Genomic DNA, 16509 nt, shown 5'->3' on the forward strand with positions numbered 1-16509 from the left:
TTACAAAAATCGTTTGGAGGATTTCTTATAAGGCCTTGTTGCTGAGTACCTCACCATCGTGGACTTCTTGTGGGTTGTTTGTTGAGGTGAGGTAGACATAGGGTTGTGGCAGACGACATGCTGCATATTCCAAAGGGTGGAAGCGGTTAAGGTGATGAAATAAGTTGCTTTTGCTTGTACCTGGTCGGGACGTTTTTTTTTTTTTTTAAATCTTACACACAACGGTGTTCTCATGTTAGTCAGATGTAAAGAAAACAAAAAACTGCCACACTGGTGAGCTGACATGTACTTTTTTATTCATAATCTCCTCATCGCCGGCAGGCAAGTCACTCATTTTCACAATTTGTATGTGTTTGTGTGTTCTGATGTCACATGGCGATGGCGCAACCGAACCCCACAGCAAGGCAACTTGTTATTGGCTCTTTGCTTATCACTTGTAGCACGCTCCTTTATCAAGCATATGCTGTTTATGATCCAGGGATGGCGCATGCTTGAGGGTTGTTCATGCAACCAAACTTCATGTCTATTTACATTTTAATGCATTTAAGTGAAACTATGGAGCGTTATATCGGAAAAAAAATTATATAGTTAACGATAAATGTGTACCGTCGATAAATACCGATAACGTTTTATCGCCCAGCCCTACTCTCTCCTATGGTAAATGTGCAGAGGTTGTTATCTCAGTAAATAATAAATCAGCCAATAGAGCCAATAGAGTCACTTTGTGATCCAAGGGGATCTTGTCCTCTTGCTGGATGCAGACAGATATACTTGGATGACGTCATCCATGCATGCATTTTAGGGTTAAAGGAATATTCTGGCTTTAAAAAAAGTTAAGTTCAATCGACAGCATTTGTGGCATAATGTTGATTACCACAAAAATGTATTTCAACTCATTCCATCCTTTTCTTTAAAGAAAAAATCGAGGTAAAGGCAGAAATGTGGAGCTTGTAATTTTGCAAAAGCACTTACATTAATTATCCTGTTAAAAATTGTGTATTATTTATTCAGTAAAGTTGTTAATATCATAATTTTTACAGTAGTTTTAGGGTTTAGTGTTACGTCATCATGGCAACGAAGTTGTAAAATTAGATATAACTTTACACAAAAACATTTTAGTAAGCAGATTTATCACACTAAAATCATGTTAACACTCATATTGTTTACGTCTTGTGGCTATGCTTTTGAGAAGGTGAGTATTTTAACGTTTACATTTTAGACTCCATTGTAAGTGCCTCGCTTTAACCCGGATTTTTGCTTCTTTTCTTTTTTTTTTAAGAAAAAGGGATCCAAAAGAATGTTAACATCGAAAAAAGAAAATCATATAAATCCGCTCTACTATAGATTAATTCATAAATTTGAGAGGGAAAGTAAAAGGTGCATTGCGTCTTTAAATCTTACATGGCAGACTCCTCCCACTCATGTGACGTTGTTGTTTTATTACAGCCTGTCAAACAGACATCCGAAAATGACAAACAGGCGAGCAGACACACAGCGATCATGAGTTGCCCGATTCATCCGACATCCCCAAAACTTTCTATGTTTTTAGCCATAATTTGACGGATACGCGCCAGACTACAGTCTCATATGGACACCGAGTTTCTCCTGTTTCCGCAGACTAAAGGAGGAAACCTGCGATGTGTTGGTGGTGAACGCACACTCAATCACAGCGCCATCACACTGAAGCAGGAGATCCGCACCACTCCACGCGTGTGGATATGTCTACGGAGGAACTTTTCATAGCCTGATTTTCATCCCCCCCCCCCCCCATTAGTTTATAGCACCCAAAAGCCTCGTCCTATTTCCCCCATGAAAAATTCTCTCTGGAGCGGCGTGATGATGTCGAGCAAAAGCACGGAATGGCTGCAGGATGAACTAGAGTCCGGCGGGGGATCGCTGCTGCTGCTCGACTGCAGGTCGCACGAAGTCTTCGAGTCCTCGCACATAGAGTCGGCCATCAACCTGGCTATCCCGGGACTTATGCTGCGGAGATTAAAGAAGGGCAATTTGCCCATCCGATCCATCATTCCCAATAACGAGGACAAGGAGAAGTTCGTGAAACGCTGTAAAACGGACACTGTGGTGCTGTATGACGAGGCGACCACCGACTGGCAAGAGAGCGGAGCCGCGGGCTCTGTGCTTGGACTCCTCATGCAGAAACTGCGGGATGATGGAAGTAAAGCGTATTATTTGGAAGGTAAACACGTCCGTGCCTTACGAGATATGGATATAAACACGAAATGAATACTGCAGCATTAACGATCAGGAAAATAACCACAACTAATATCCTATTATTTGCCATTCAAAACTTTTACCTTCCAGCAAAGAACTGAGTTTTTATTCTAACGGATTTATCGCGTTGAATATTGCTAATACATTTCTGTCAGATGAAAAAAATCAGTTTAAGTTTTGAATTTAACAAAGTTACGTTTACAATCACTATAGTGAAACAATTACCTTATTTAGAGTACGGATAAGTAACCATTTCACGAATACAGCAACTCGCTCGCAGTTGTTTTAACAGCCATAAACTTCAAATGTCCGTCCTATGTTTGTGTGTGTGTGTGTGTGTGTGTGTGTGTGTGTGTGTGTGTGTGTGTGTGTGTGTGTGTGTGTGTGTGTATGTACATTCTTTTTTTATTTTATTTTTTAGATCTGTCAGTCTTCTTCTATTATGTGTTTAATTTCCCCTTATAATTGCGGATATTTACGGGGTTTTCTACCGCAATATTTTAAGAAAACGGTTTGGAAACAAAGATGTTTTCAATTAATTTCCTAAAATGGCTCCGCCATGTTGTCTTTCAGAAGGATAGCGAGCAATTCATGAATGAACTGCGAAAGTGACTAAATTACGACGGAATTTAACGGTTTTCGATCAATATTAAGATTTGATACTATATTTTATGTTAATACATTTTATGCATTCTGTCGTTTAGCTGTAAAAATGTGTTTGGTTGTGTTGTGTACTTCTCGGTATCGCCACCATTCACAAAATAGATTTGCACTCATGATAGTTCATGTAACGCTATTCTTATTGGTGAAACTTTAAAATAATTATTATTAACAAGTCATTATATAGGCTAATGTCTAATAAAGATCAGTAATCTATGTACGTATATGAATATACATGTTATGCAGTTTTATGACATTTCAAACAATTTGAATACTGTAGCATAATAAGCAATGATCTTTTAAAGGAATATTCTAGGTTCAATACAAGTTAAACTCAATCGACTGTATTAATATTATAACAAATTAATATTGACTCGTCCCTCATTTTCTTAAAATCTAAAATAAAAATTGAGGTTACATTGAGGCACTTACAATGGAAGTGAATGGGGCCAATCCATGAATGTTAAACTACTATTTCATAGGTATAACCACATGACATAAACAATTTACGTGTTAACGTGATTTAAGTGTGTTAAAATCTCTAACTAACCTTATCTGTGTAAAGTTAGAGCTAATTTTACAACTTCGTTGCCATGACGATGTAATGTCATAAAACCCTAAACGTCTGTAAAAAAAAAAAATAATAATACAGTTTTAACAGAATAATTAATGCTTTTATAAAATTATAGGCTTCATATTTCTGCCTTTTACATCCTCCAAAAATTGGCCCCATTCACTTCCATTGTAAGTGCCTCACTGTAACCCTGATTTTTGATTTTTTGAAAGAAAAGGAGGGATAAGTTTAAAAAAAATTGTTTTGTGGTAGCAGCATTATGCCACATATGGCATAATAATTTTGATTGAGCTTAACTTGTATTGAACCTGGAATATTCCTTTAGAATGTAATGTAATAATGTGTATTCATATTATTAATTTAAATGTATTAATATTTTTTTATTTACTTTTTAATTTTTTTTTATCTGGGTTGTTCTAGGGGGATTTAACAAATTTCAAACTGAATACCCAGAGCACTGCGAGACTAACTTGGACGGCTCTTGTCCGAGCAGCTCTCCACCCTCATCTGTTCTGGGCCTTGGGGGACTACGGATCAGTTCAGATTGTTCTGATGGTGAATCAGACCGGGAACCAGGCAGTGCCACAGAGTCAGAGGGCAGCCCCTTGCCCAATAACCAACCAGCATTCCCAGTCCAAATTTTACCCTATCTTTACTTGGGATGTGCCAAAGACTCCACCAACTTGGACGTTCTGGGCAAGTACAACATCAAGTACATCCTGAACGTAACTCCCAACCTACCTAACATGTTTGAACACGATGGGGAATTTAAGTACAAGCAAATTCCCATCTCTGATCACTGGAGCCAAAATCTTTCTCAGTTTTTTCCAGAAGCAATTTCTTTTATTGGTAAGTGGCCAATCCCATGTAATGTTAAAATGTAACCCTGTTCTGCCTGCCTGATGGTTTATTTCTTAATTATTTTCATTGTGTATGAAGACGGGATTCCGGATACAAGTATACAAATACTTGTATACTTGAATTGAGGTTATGGAGATGCCACATTCAACCACCAACAATCTATACTTCAGAATTCAAAACTCTGTGGATTCATTTAAGTTGAATCTGAAATTTTTTAAACCATATGGCATTTATAAAGTAAATATAAAATGGATTGGATTTACTGACATTAGATGCATTGTGGTGTGAATGAATAATAACACATTGAACCTGTTTAGTGTCTGACAGATATTCATCTTTGACAACTACTCAACCTAATGACCATCGTCAGATCAAAAAAGTTGCTCAGGGTAAAAAAAAAAAAAAAAACAAGGGCAGAAACTGGAAGAGTGAAGTAGATATTTGTCATATTGATTTAGTGAGTTGTACATAAGTGATCAACCTAGGCCATAGATCACAGAGATGCTTTGCTAATGCTGAACTGAACCATGTGAGTGTGAATCGAGAGTCATGCATGCAAACCAGAACAAATCATGTCAGCATGTCCAGAAAAATCAAAGCTATGAATTATTTGCTTGTTTGAATAACTTTTTGATTTTAGCTGGCAAAATAGTCAGATGGTCTTTCAAATAAAATGAAAGAATTATTTAACCTGTTAAATACTTGTTTATACTATACTAATTTACTTACAGTTATTAAAAAGAATAGCTGAAAAATGTATTTGTTAGGATGGTAACTTTTGCTTCCTCTTTCTTTTTGACTGGGCTATGTCAGTGTTTTTACCACATTTTTTTTTGTGGCAGACCTTGGTTGACACATTCTAAAGTAATTTCCTAAAAACATCCTGTCTGGGGTTTCATTTGGATTGCAAAGCTCATTAATCAAATTTGGTTATAGCCCATAATTGATAATTTTCAGAGTTGAATTAAGTGCTATAAATATTAATAGTTCATTTTTGGGAAGTGAAGAGCAAATTTAGTTTTTTAAAGAGATCTGCAGAAGAAAGAAAGTAATGCGCATCTGGGATGGCATGAGGGTGAGTAAATGATGAGAGAATTTACATTTTTGGGTGGACTATCCCTTTAAGAGTGTTCGAAGTCATCTTTAAAACAAACACACTAACACCTCTTTCAGTTGACCCAAAATAAATTTTAGCGTTTTGCGGTTTAATAGTCTTACCAGGCTTTATCGCAATTTAAATTGTATTTAGAAATATTTGCCTTTATTTTATAATGTATATCTTACATTTATAGAATATTCCTATATTTATTTATTTAAATACTGTATGTAATATCTTCTGCATACTAGTATTTCCCCACACTGGATCAAGTATATCTATATTGAATGAATTGTGCAGCCTGAAATCATAGGACAGGACTGTTTGCAACTTTAAGTGTTCGTTTATTTGATGACTATATCTTGAAGCAGCCATCACTGACAAGTCACAGTTTGAGAATATGGAGTGGCTTTTGGGCCTCTTGAAAGTGTTTTGTCTACTAAATGCCACTTTTGAGTAGAATTACGGTGGCTAGAAAGGTTATATCAGTAGGGGGTAGGCTTCGCCCTGCATTGGACTCTGGAGTTATAATTGTATGTGTGGGCATCTTTTTGTAACTCAAGAGCAAATGGAAACAAGCTTTTGAAATTTGTTGCAGTGGTTACATCCACTTTGCTCCCCGAGCAGTGGCATACTTTGATGTACAGCTTTACCCACTTGAAAAAGACCAATAGTATTTAAAATTGTAATAGTTCCCATCTGCATTTTGAGGTGATGTGTGTAGCAAACAATAGTCTGGAGTTATCTCAGATCCATGTGCTTTGACTGGAACCTGTTATTCTGGTTTGAGGCGTTCATTCTTGGATTTTGTCAAGCATGGTGTATAGGGATGTCATGATTATGAAATTTCACTGACGATTAATTGTCAAATAAATAAATGTGATTCATGATGATTAATTGTCTTTTAGGGTTTTTAGGATTATTTGGCATTCAAGTTATACTTTTGTCATAGGTGAATGTGTTCTTCATACACCTTATTATCATGTCTTTTACATGATTTCCTTTAAGGCTTTTAAAACTTGTGAATGATATTAAAAATAATATTTTAAATATAAAAAATCCATTTTTGGTCCATTTTGCATTAACTGTACACTGTTGTTGTTGAAATAGCTATTATATTAAATATGCAATAGTAAAATATTTGACATTCTTTCACATGTTATTTGAAGGCTCTAGAATGAAACTCACAAGCTCTTATTTCACATGAAGACAAACCTTTGAGATTCTGTGTTTCTTTCTAACATCTCATAGATTAAGCAGGTGTGACACATGGCTCCTCTGTGTCACTGCGTATCATGAACATGGCTTGTATGAACCTATAATGATAACATTTGCCATTACACAATCGCTAAATTAAAGTGAATACGTTTTTTTTTTTACCCAATTACCTTATTTTGTCATCAGATGTTACTTGGGAATTATGCTTTAAAAATGTACCAAGGGCTACAAAAGTTTTTTTTTTTGTTTTTTTTTTTTACTGTTCTAACAATAAAAAATATCCATTGAACATGGATTAGATCTGTTGAACACATGATATGAAAAGAGTCACAAATAAAAGATATATATATATATATATATATATATGATAACATGATGTTTGAAAATGAAAGTTATCTTGTACTTCTAAAACATTTTGGCACTTCTATTTTTGCAGTTTAAAGGGGTCATGACATGGGTTTTTTTATTGTATTATTATGTTCCCTTAGGTGCAATTATAGTATTAATATATTTTTTTTTTAAGAAAAACTTTTAAAATCTAGTGATTTATGACCTTTTCCCACCCTGTTTCTCATCCTCTGATTCAAACAGTCTGTTTTGGGGGCGTTTTCCATTTAAGACTTCAGTGTTAACGCCCACTGTTATGATTGGCTAACGTCAGTGCCTATGTATCAATTATTGACGCCCCAGCCAGAACAATATGCAAGTAAACTAAGTAAAAACACTGTGATTATTCATAATGAATGAAATTGCGCTTTAAAAAGTAGTTTAAAGTTTAAAATAGATTACTTACAGTTTGCGCTGCCGTTGTTCCCAGAATAGTCGGCACGGACTTATCTTTGAGCAACAGTTTTCTGGCAAAGCCAGCATCATATTGAGATTTGTTCTCAAAACAGTCATCCTTAAAATGTACAGAACAAACGCTTAAGTTAACACTGCTGTGACTGGGACGTCCGCAAAAAATAAACTGCATCCATTTTTCCCTGACGCCTGGATCTTTCGGCAGCTTATTCAGAGGTTTTGTTTGACCACAGCCAGGAACAGCACATCTGTGTGGCATCGTAATTTTCCTGTGCACAAGTAGTCTCTGTCAGAGCTCGCTGTCCATCGACTGAACACTTGTGAGGCGACGGCGATACTGAAATGAGCGTAGTTGTCTTGCGCTTAAAGCGTAGTTATCTTGTGCTGGAGGCGGTCATATGCAAACGCTGGTACGCCACTTCTAACCGCCACGCCACTTCTAACCATGAATCCAGAACGAGCTGTATTTTGAGCTTGATTAAATAAATGATTCGTTTAGAATGGGGAGGACGTCTTAAAATATTAAACTTGCAGGACGTTTTAATGATACAAAGACCTCTTATATACCAAAAGATCAAGGCAAATTTGGTTTCTCATGTCATGACCCCTTTAATACACCAGAACATTACAACAGAAATGGAACATTACAAATTCATACTATGCATATGTTGGGCAATTCCATGAAAATGTCAACCACATCATGGAAAATTAAACCCCCTTTTAAATTCTGTATTATAGTGGTATTATGGATAATGCCGTCCAGACCGCTAGAGAGTGCCGCTTGCTCACACAGAGCTGACTGAAGTGCTGAATGCAGACTATATTTTTAAACAAAGGCTTTTAGGGTTTAATAATCACGCAAAGCCATTTTGTGATTTCTATCTTAATTCAATCAATCATTAAACATTAATGGGTATTTCAGATGTCTCAAAAGTCAAAGTCTTCTACATTTTGTTGCTATTATTATTTCTGAATTGTGCATTTTAATTACAGAGTTTTACAATGTTTATTACTCATTAATTCTAAATAAACCATATTTGTTTCATGTCTGCAGTTTCTTGCTTATAACCAATATGCCAGTTGTTTTAATTTGGTCAATAATTGGCAGATAAATATTGGCAGCTGATACATCGGTGCATCCTTAGTTATTTCCTTTTTAAATTCACACATAACCAGCAACGGATTAAACGGATCACCCAAAACGTACCTTAAATCTGAAACTTCTTGTCATGACTCAAAACAAGCTCGAGTTGAGTAGTATGTGCTAGGCTTAAGGTAACCGTGTAATGTATCACCCAGTAATTAAAAGTTTCTTTTAATGTAAATATGTTACAATAAAAATCTTTGTGGTCATTTTGATAAGAGACATTTCCTTTTGTACAGTCTCAGAGGAAGGAAAAAGTGGAGCATGCCAAACTCTATCACAACATCCTGTTATGTGGCTGGACGTTGTTTTTCAGTTTAAAAACAGTTTCACTTTTGCTGCGCAAATATACAAAGACATTTCATGTGGTTCATTCAAGCAAATTGTTCCCTTTTTTCAAAAAAGAGCCATGAAACATTATGAGGCCTTACTAAAAGAAAGAATTTTCTGTTTAAATAATAATAAATACATTTATTTATACAAATTATAGTGTAAAGAGTTCAGTGGCATTGTTCTATTTTACATTCTAAAAGTAGATTTTTTATGGTTTTATGAAGCTTAAAAGTATTTTTTATTTTTTTTTGCTGTGTACAAAGAAGATAAGAGCCTCACTGTTAAAGTCAGTGCTTCTGGTGGAAGTGACCTCATTGTTCCAGAGTTCAGCTGGATTGAAAGTGTTGTTGCGATCCATCACCAGAGAAGAAGAGGAAATAGCCACTTTACTTTGCCTTGCCTGGCACTAATGGATCTGTAGTACGTCATGCCCCACAAAAACAGGTGCACTTTGGCTATAAATAATGTATAGCTATAATCTTTCACACCTTTATGGATTAGTTTCATATTTTAAAGAGGGAATTTCTCACTTGTTAGCTATATTTTAATAGTTCAGAGAGGTTGCCGGGAGCAGTGTTATTATCTATTGTTAAACTGCCCATAGATTAACTGAACCATTGACTGGAGCTGTATCTTTGAGCATACTTTAGTGGTTCTCTTTGAAGAGCCTTGTTTAAACCATTTGAATGATTAGAAAGAAGAATTGTAATGCAATTTACTCTCATAACAGGACAGTAAACACTACTGTATTGAAGGAGACTACAATTCACAGCAGTATTTTTCTTAAGCCTTGACATGTGATTAGTTTATTCAGAGTTAAAGCTTTATGAAAAAAGCTTTATATTTTGCATATGAACTAGGGATGTGCAGAAGTTCTAATTTTGAAAATCGACTAGGCATCAGATCGACTTGTTGGCTAGTTTGTCTTAAGAAAGCCATGTATGAATTAAGTAAGCCATGCTGGATTAGGGTCAAGTCCAACAGACACTGCCAGCTATAGGATGCGTTATTGCATTCAAAAACAGCTGAATGGTACTCGAGAGTTTCCAGGCACATTTTTTAATTATTTTTTAACATCGTAAAAATGCAACATTGATGGTGCCGAGAAAGAGCGCAATGGCCAAAAGTATCTGTCTGAATGTATACATAGACCAACATTTAAAATATTTAGAGTCCGACAGTAGGTTAATTGTCTGTATTGTTGAAGGTCTTGGATTTGTTTAAAAAGCTTTGATGGCTCTATCATCAACTCTATAAGCAGTGCTTTAAAAGGGATGAATTTTTGAAAGGTTTTGGTGTGCTAACAGTCCCACAATTACTAGCACTCTTAACACAGCAGTTTCGCATTTAGTGTGGACAGACAAATTGTTTGCCCCTGTAATTGTATCGCGTCACGTCACATTAGGATGTGCTGTAAAGCAGGGGTTTTTAAAGTCTTAAAAAATAAGATCCCTCCCCACCAACAAGAACTTAAAGTGAAAACCTAAAAACAAAGATTAATAAATGCTGTAATATATATAATTTATATAGGCTAGCTATTGTTACTTGTTAGTTCATGATACCTAATGCATTAACTAATGTTAACAAATGTAACCATATTGTAAAGTGCTTCCAAAAAATCTTTCTTCCACTAAAAACAGCAGTACATTCTGGCCAATGATTAAGTTTTATCAGGTATTGTCTTCTAGTTTTACATACATTATCAAAATGTATAATTTTTCTGGCATTGGAGGAATTCACCAGTTATGATCAATAGCCTTAAATTACTTTGATTAAAAATACATGTCAGCTCACATCACTTGAGCCAGTCTACATATGTCTCTGTGGAACTGCACTTGTCACTAACACATGAAGGCATGTCAATATGATATCTTGTTGAACTCTTAATAATGGACATGTTGTAATTTTGATCCACATATTTTCAGATTTTCTATGTATGTGCCACCATGTGATTTCTGAGGGGAAAAAATGCATCCTAGATAAACTTGTGTAGCTACGTTTTCTTTCTTCTGAGATGAAAGATGATGCAACAGATTTTCTTAACCGACAGTTTACATGTCATGTATCTTACTTACATCATAGCATCAGAATATCATTCCCGCCATACAAATTTAACCTTGTATTATGCTGCAGTTCCTAAAATAGTTACCAGCTAAATGGCGAGTTTGATACTTCATACTCCGGTGAGCGAGAGCAGGGAGATTTCATAAGAGAGCAACATGTGTCCAGTTTTGTGCAAGAGCAAATGAAATTCATGAGCGAGCATAGAGATTTGTGCTTGCACAACTGGTACACGGATTCGCTCTCACATGACATGCAATATTATAATGCCATAGAACTGTGGTATATTCAATTGGACTATGGTCTATTAAGCTATTAATTTTTATTTATCTTCACAATATATTTTTATTGTATTTATTTATCTTTTGATTTTACTTGAATTTATCATCATTCTTCGCACCTCCCCTGACATGCTGTGTTGTATCCCAGTTTGAGAACCGTGGGTGTTAAGAGAAACATGCCAAAACTCTCTCTTAAAAGTTGTGTCTCTAAGTTAACCTGACATAAACTCACTTGTTGACATCACTAGTTACTGAGAGTCGACTAGTTCAGCGTGGTGGACCAGATGAAATTCTTCTAACCATTCACTTTTTGTAATGCTACTAAATTACTGCCTTTTAGTTTCTTATTTGTAGTTTATTTATTATATAGTTGATTATGTAGTTTGGTTGGCATATTAATGTGTTCTTCTGTTCCCTAGATGAGGCTCGTTCCAAAAAGTGTGGCATCTTGGTGCACTGCCTAGCGGGCATCAGTCGCTCGGTCACCGTCACAGTGGCGTACCTGATGCAGAAGCTCAACCTGTCACTCAACGACGCCTACGACTTTGTCAAGCGCAAGAAGTCCAACATCTCGCCCAACTTCAATTTCATGGGGCAACTTTTAGACTTCGAAAGAACACTAGGGCTCAACAGCCCCTGCGACAACCGCTCACCCAACGACCGGCTCTTCTTCACCACGCCAACTAATCACAATATGTTCCAGCTGGATTCGCTGGAGTCCACATGAAGGCCAGCAAAGGAAGCTGGGTGGGAGCAGCCTCCCCTTGAATGTTTATCTCCCAACTCCAGAAGAGTTTTTGACCTGGAGGACCAGGCCAGCAGCAATGTCGATGGTGGGATGGAGGGTGGTTAAGCACATGGATTCAGTTTTCAGATGGGTACTGCTCTTAAAGGTGTACCCTTTGAAGCCCCTGCAGCTATTCTGGTGGATTTTAATGCAGCTTTTCTTGCCTTTATGGAACAGACTGTTCTTTTTTTGTCTTGATTGATAAAAGAGAAGAAACGAGAGACTTTTGCACAGTGCTTCATTCAAAGAGAAGGAAGCAGAACTGCTGTGCTTCAAGTGGCTGTCTTGCCGCAACAATGCCCTTAACCTCTTGTCTTGAGGGACGCCAATGTACTGAGATTTGTGTTGTTTGTTTTTAATCGGAGGGAATCTCATTCTATTTTCTCAAAACAAAGACAAAAACACCATCAAAGAGGTGCACAATTCATTCAATAAATGCAGTTTTTCTGTTCGTATATCTTTGCATTTCCTCACATAATTCGCAAAAAACCTGTACATGCATAGAAACGTTGTCCAAAGAAGTTGTGGTATGTTTATAACAGAACCGAATTTGAGGTTGTTACCAACTAAAAAAACCATTACCCTCCCCCTTTCATTGGAATCTTTTTTTCAACATTTGCAATGACCTAATGCATTTTGCACAGTGGTGAAGCCTTTCACTTCTTGGCACTTAAAACCGGTACTCCAATACACATAAAGAGACTTTCAAAGGCCAGTTCTAGGCTGCGACGAGGCCATACAGCTGCATGGGGCGGTCAGGCAGCGCTGGCGAGGGACAACACACTTACTCAAAGCTCATTGTTCCTTAACTGCAAATGACAGATTGATGTTTCTGTCCTAGCTATGAGTCCCAACATTCTTTAATGAAAGTGTTTGTTAGGGTTCATCCCCTTCTGGCCTTGGTGATTCTGATTACTTGGCATGTGTTCCTCTCGAGTTGTGGAACGTTGTGGGTTAGAAAAGCATTGAATGTTGAGAATAGTTTTTTTACTACTATTGCTGCTCCTGTGTGTGTGTGGCGATCAGGGCAGTAAGTAGTGTGTAGCGATGGCGTTTCTGACCACAGAAACAAATGATTGGACTGAAGTGGATAAATGCTGAGTTAACAGGGTTGCTTGAAGCTGGCCTTATATAACCTTTTTAATTCTTTCATACTCTGACTGTTTAATACTATTTGTATCTCACTTTAGAAATCATTGTATTAAAAAAAACCTTTGTTCATTTTTAAAGTAATCAATATGTAGTAATAGATGACTAATGGTCTTTAATTGGTCAGTCAAGGTTGTATTTGTTACTCTGCAATATACTCAACCACCCTTTGCAGTATTTTCTAGAAAATGGCCTCTGTTTTTTGATTCTTCTACTTTTTGTACTAGAATATATACTAGAAATATTGCTTCACTTTCTATGAAACTGAGGTAGCTAGCTTTTCCCCCGGGGTGTCCAAAGTACAGGGCATTGCACCGCATTGTGTGTAGGCTTCTGGGTGAATTCATTAGAATATGTGGCATTTTGACCAATCTATACACTCACTTTTCATCTGATTTAATTTAGCCCTTGGAATTTCATAATGTGCTATATGCAAACTCCTGTGGCCTTTTAGTGTATTTTAATATATTTGTGCCAATAGGCAACCATCATCTCTTTAATATATCATTGTGGATGACTATTTCAAATGCTTAAAACCACTTATTAGAGGTCATCACCCATTCATAAAAACAACAGAAAGTCTCTTAAACCCAATTCTTACACCCTATGACTGAAATGTACTTCATTTTAGTAATGTAAATCATGATTTCAAGCTGCTTCTTGTGTAGGAATGTTTGTATCTGTAACAATGGAAAAGAGAAATCTTTAATGTTTTCTCTGTATATTGCCAGAACACAGGAACAAGGATTTCTGTGGATATTTCTTGTAGCTACATAACAGCAAGAGATGGTGACGCAATTATAAGTGTGAGAGTGAAAGATAGAGGACTGAGATGAGTGAATAAGGAAATGTATATCTTACCTCACTGAGGAATTTTTCAGGGATTTTTATTTGTCAATATGTCGGCATCGTGTGTTACAGCTTCAAATGTCAAGAGCTGTTTTATATGTGCTGTATACATTTTTTTTAAAAGATACAATCTATATGTGTATAATACTGGGCTTGGTAAATGGGCAGTTACATTTCTGGTTTATGAAGGAATTAAATTGTCCCTATGTATTGTATGAAAACCAATACAAGACTTGTTTGTACTGCAAATAAATATTGAATTATTTTTTTGGCTATCTTGGCTGGTTTGGTTATTATTGTTTTTTATTATTATTATTAATGACAAATGTGTGTCCATCTGAAGTTTAACAAATCTATCATTGTTTTACACTATACCAGATTTAGCTTCACTAGGGATCAGAAGAACCAGTATTATAGTACCAAGTTGATTCTAAATAAAAAATAAAAATGTTCTGCAGTATTGGTAGTATCAAGTGCAGAATTAATCTGTAACCTGTTTGATGTGTTACTTACAGATGGGTGTTTTCATTATTACCACAGTATTGCGGTAATAATGCAGCATAAGCGTTCAAATGCCGTTCTTGATCAAAACAATTTGGTGCGGTATTAATGTCATAGTAGATTTGTCTTTTGTGAATGTAAATATGCAGGACAAGAAATGTATTTGGGTCAGGCCTTTTGGACCTGTGTGTATAACAGTGTAAATGCAGCTTGAACCTTATAAAAAAATGCTTTTTTTTATAAAAGAGAAACAATGTCTGCTTTACGCTGACTGTTTTGTCATTTAATAAATGGATAAATGAAATGTTTACTTACAGGAATATTAAGGGTTCAGTGGAAGTTGAGCTCAACTGACAGCATTTGCGACATAATGTTTATTACCGTATAAGATAATTTAGACTTGTCTCTCCTTTTTAAAAAAGCAAAGATTTATGTCACAGTAAAGGAAACTACAGTGAAAGAGAATGTGGCCAGTTTTTGGAGGGTTTAAAGGCAGAAAGGTGAAGCTCATTATTTTATAAAAGCACTTCCATTAATTCTTCTGTTAAAACTTCTGTGTATTTTTTTAGAAGTAAAGTTGTTAACATACGTTACTAAGGTTGTTTTAGGGTTTACAGTGTTGTGCCGTCATTGCAACAAAGTTGTAAAATTGGCTATAACTTTAAGGTTAGTAAGTGATTTTATCACATTAAAATCATGTTAACACACATATTGCTTATGTCAAGTGTCTATACTTTAGAAATAGTATTTTAACATTTACGGATTGGCCCCATTCACTCCCCATTCATATTTCCATGCCATTGTTTTAATTTACTTTGTTATTTTTTTAAGTGTGTTCAGGAGATTATATATGAGTTTTTGCTCTGGTATCCGATTTGATTTTGACTACTGAAATAAAAAAAGACTGCTAGGACTCTGACATAAATATCAAATAGTTTGAGTTTTTCAAATATCCTAAAATGAGAGTGAGGATCATTATGATGCTTCTAATATTTCTTCTGTGAATGCTGATCTGATACCAGTTTTAGGTTTAGTTTTGTGTATGGCTCAGGATTTTTGATGGAGAACTGGGCTCCGGGGGGTGTTTTTCTGCAACATGAGTCTTACATGAGGTGATACCTCCTCCCCACACCCACACTTGGGCTTGGTTTCCTGTTGCCTTGTGGTTAATTTCAGATACAGATGGTTTCTGAAGCATGTGATGCACCACATCCGATTGTTTAAACTATCACCGCTCAGCTTCCTCTTTGTAATCCATGTTCTCAGTTTGGTTTTAGATGAATGAGTGAAACATTTCCTTGCATTTGATATACTCTCTTAGATCAGATACTTTGATCTTTACATCTTCAAAGACAGTAAAACATTTAGGTGGTGGATATTAATATTATTATATTTAACCCTTTAAGCTTGGATGGGCCAGCCGGCAGATAAAGATAAGTGTTCCGTATTGATAGTTTATATAAAAAAAATTGCACTGTACATATTATTGCAATTAGTCATCAAATTGTTGAAATATAGTGAGTATTAGCTAAGTATATGTCTTTGACATTTATGTTTCATGTGAACAGGTGTTGCTTCTATGCCTGCGTTTTTGCTTGTAACTTGAAAAATAAACGGAACATAAAATAGCACATACCATTACTTAGAGGGGGGCGATTATCTTTCAAAAATGCTCACACAACACAAATATTTTCTCATTTACAGTTAACATGATTGGGAACAAAACAAAAGCAGTTTTCCGGAGCCACCTTATTTACACTCAAAAATATATCATGTCAAATCAGAAAAATAATAATAAAAACAAATCTGGCTCAATTTGTTTTTGTGATTTTATAAGTTTCTTAGGCTTAGAGTCTCAGAATTGATCATAATCTACAGTATATTATTAAAAAATGTAAACGTTTCAATGATACCAAACACTTGTTTGACCGTCCTTGTTTAGTCGAGTTATAAATCTTTAAT

The 16509-nt window shown here is 35.8% G+C and overlaps 1 protein-coding gene across 1 annotated transcript; it reads left to right on the forward strand.

The window, feature by feature from the left end:
* Positions 1 to 1362: 1362 nt before the first annotated feature.
* LOC127625700 (dual specificity protein phosphatase 7-like) lies at positions 1363 to 14313 on the forward strand. The gene is made up of 3 exons (XM_052101050.1): positions 1363 to 2197; positions 3887 to 4315; positions 11681 to 14313. Exons 1-3 carry the CDS (start codon positions 1810 to 1812, stop codon positions 11986 to 11988), a joined length of 1125 nt encoding a protein of 374 aa, XP_051957010.1. The 5' UTR covers positions 1363 to 1809; the 3' UTR covers positions 11989 to 14313.
* Positions 14314 to 16509: the final 2196 nt, after the last annotated feature.

This window comes from Xyrauchen texanus, chromosome 32 (genome assembly GCF_025860055.1).
Source record: "Xyrauchen texanus isolate HMW12.3.18 chromosome 32, RBS_HiC_50CHRs, whole genome shotgun sequence".
In the NCBI taxonomy this organism is placed as follows: domain Eukaryota; kingdom Metazoa; phylum Chordata; class Actinopteri; order Cypriniformes; family Catostomidae; genus Xyrauchen; species Xyrauchen texanus.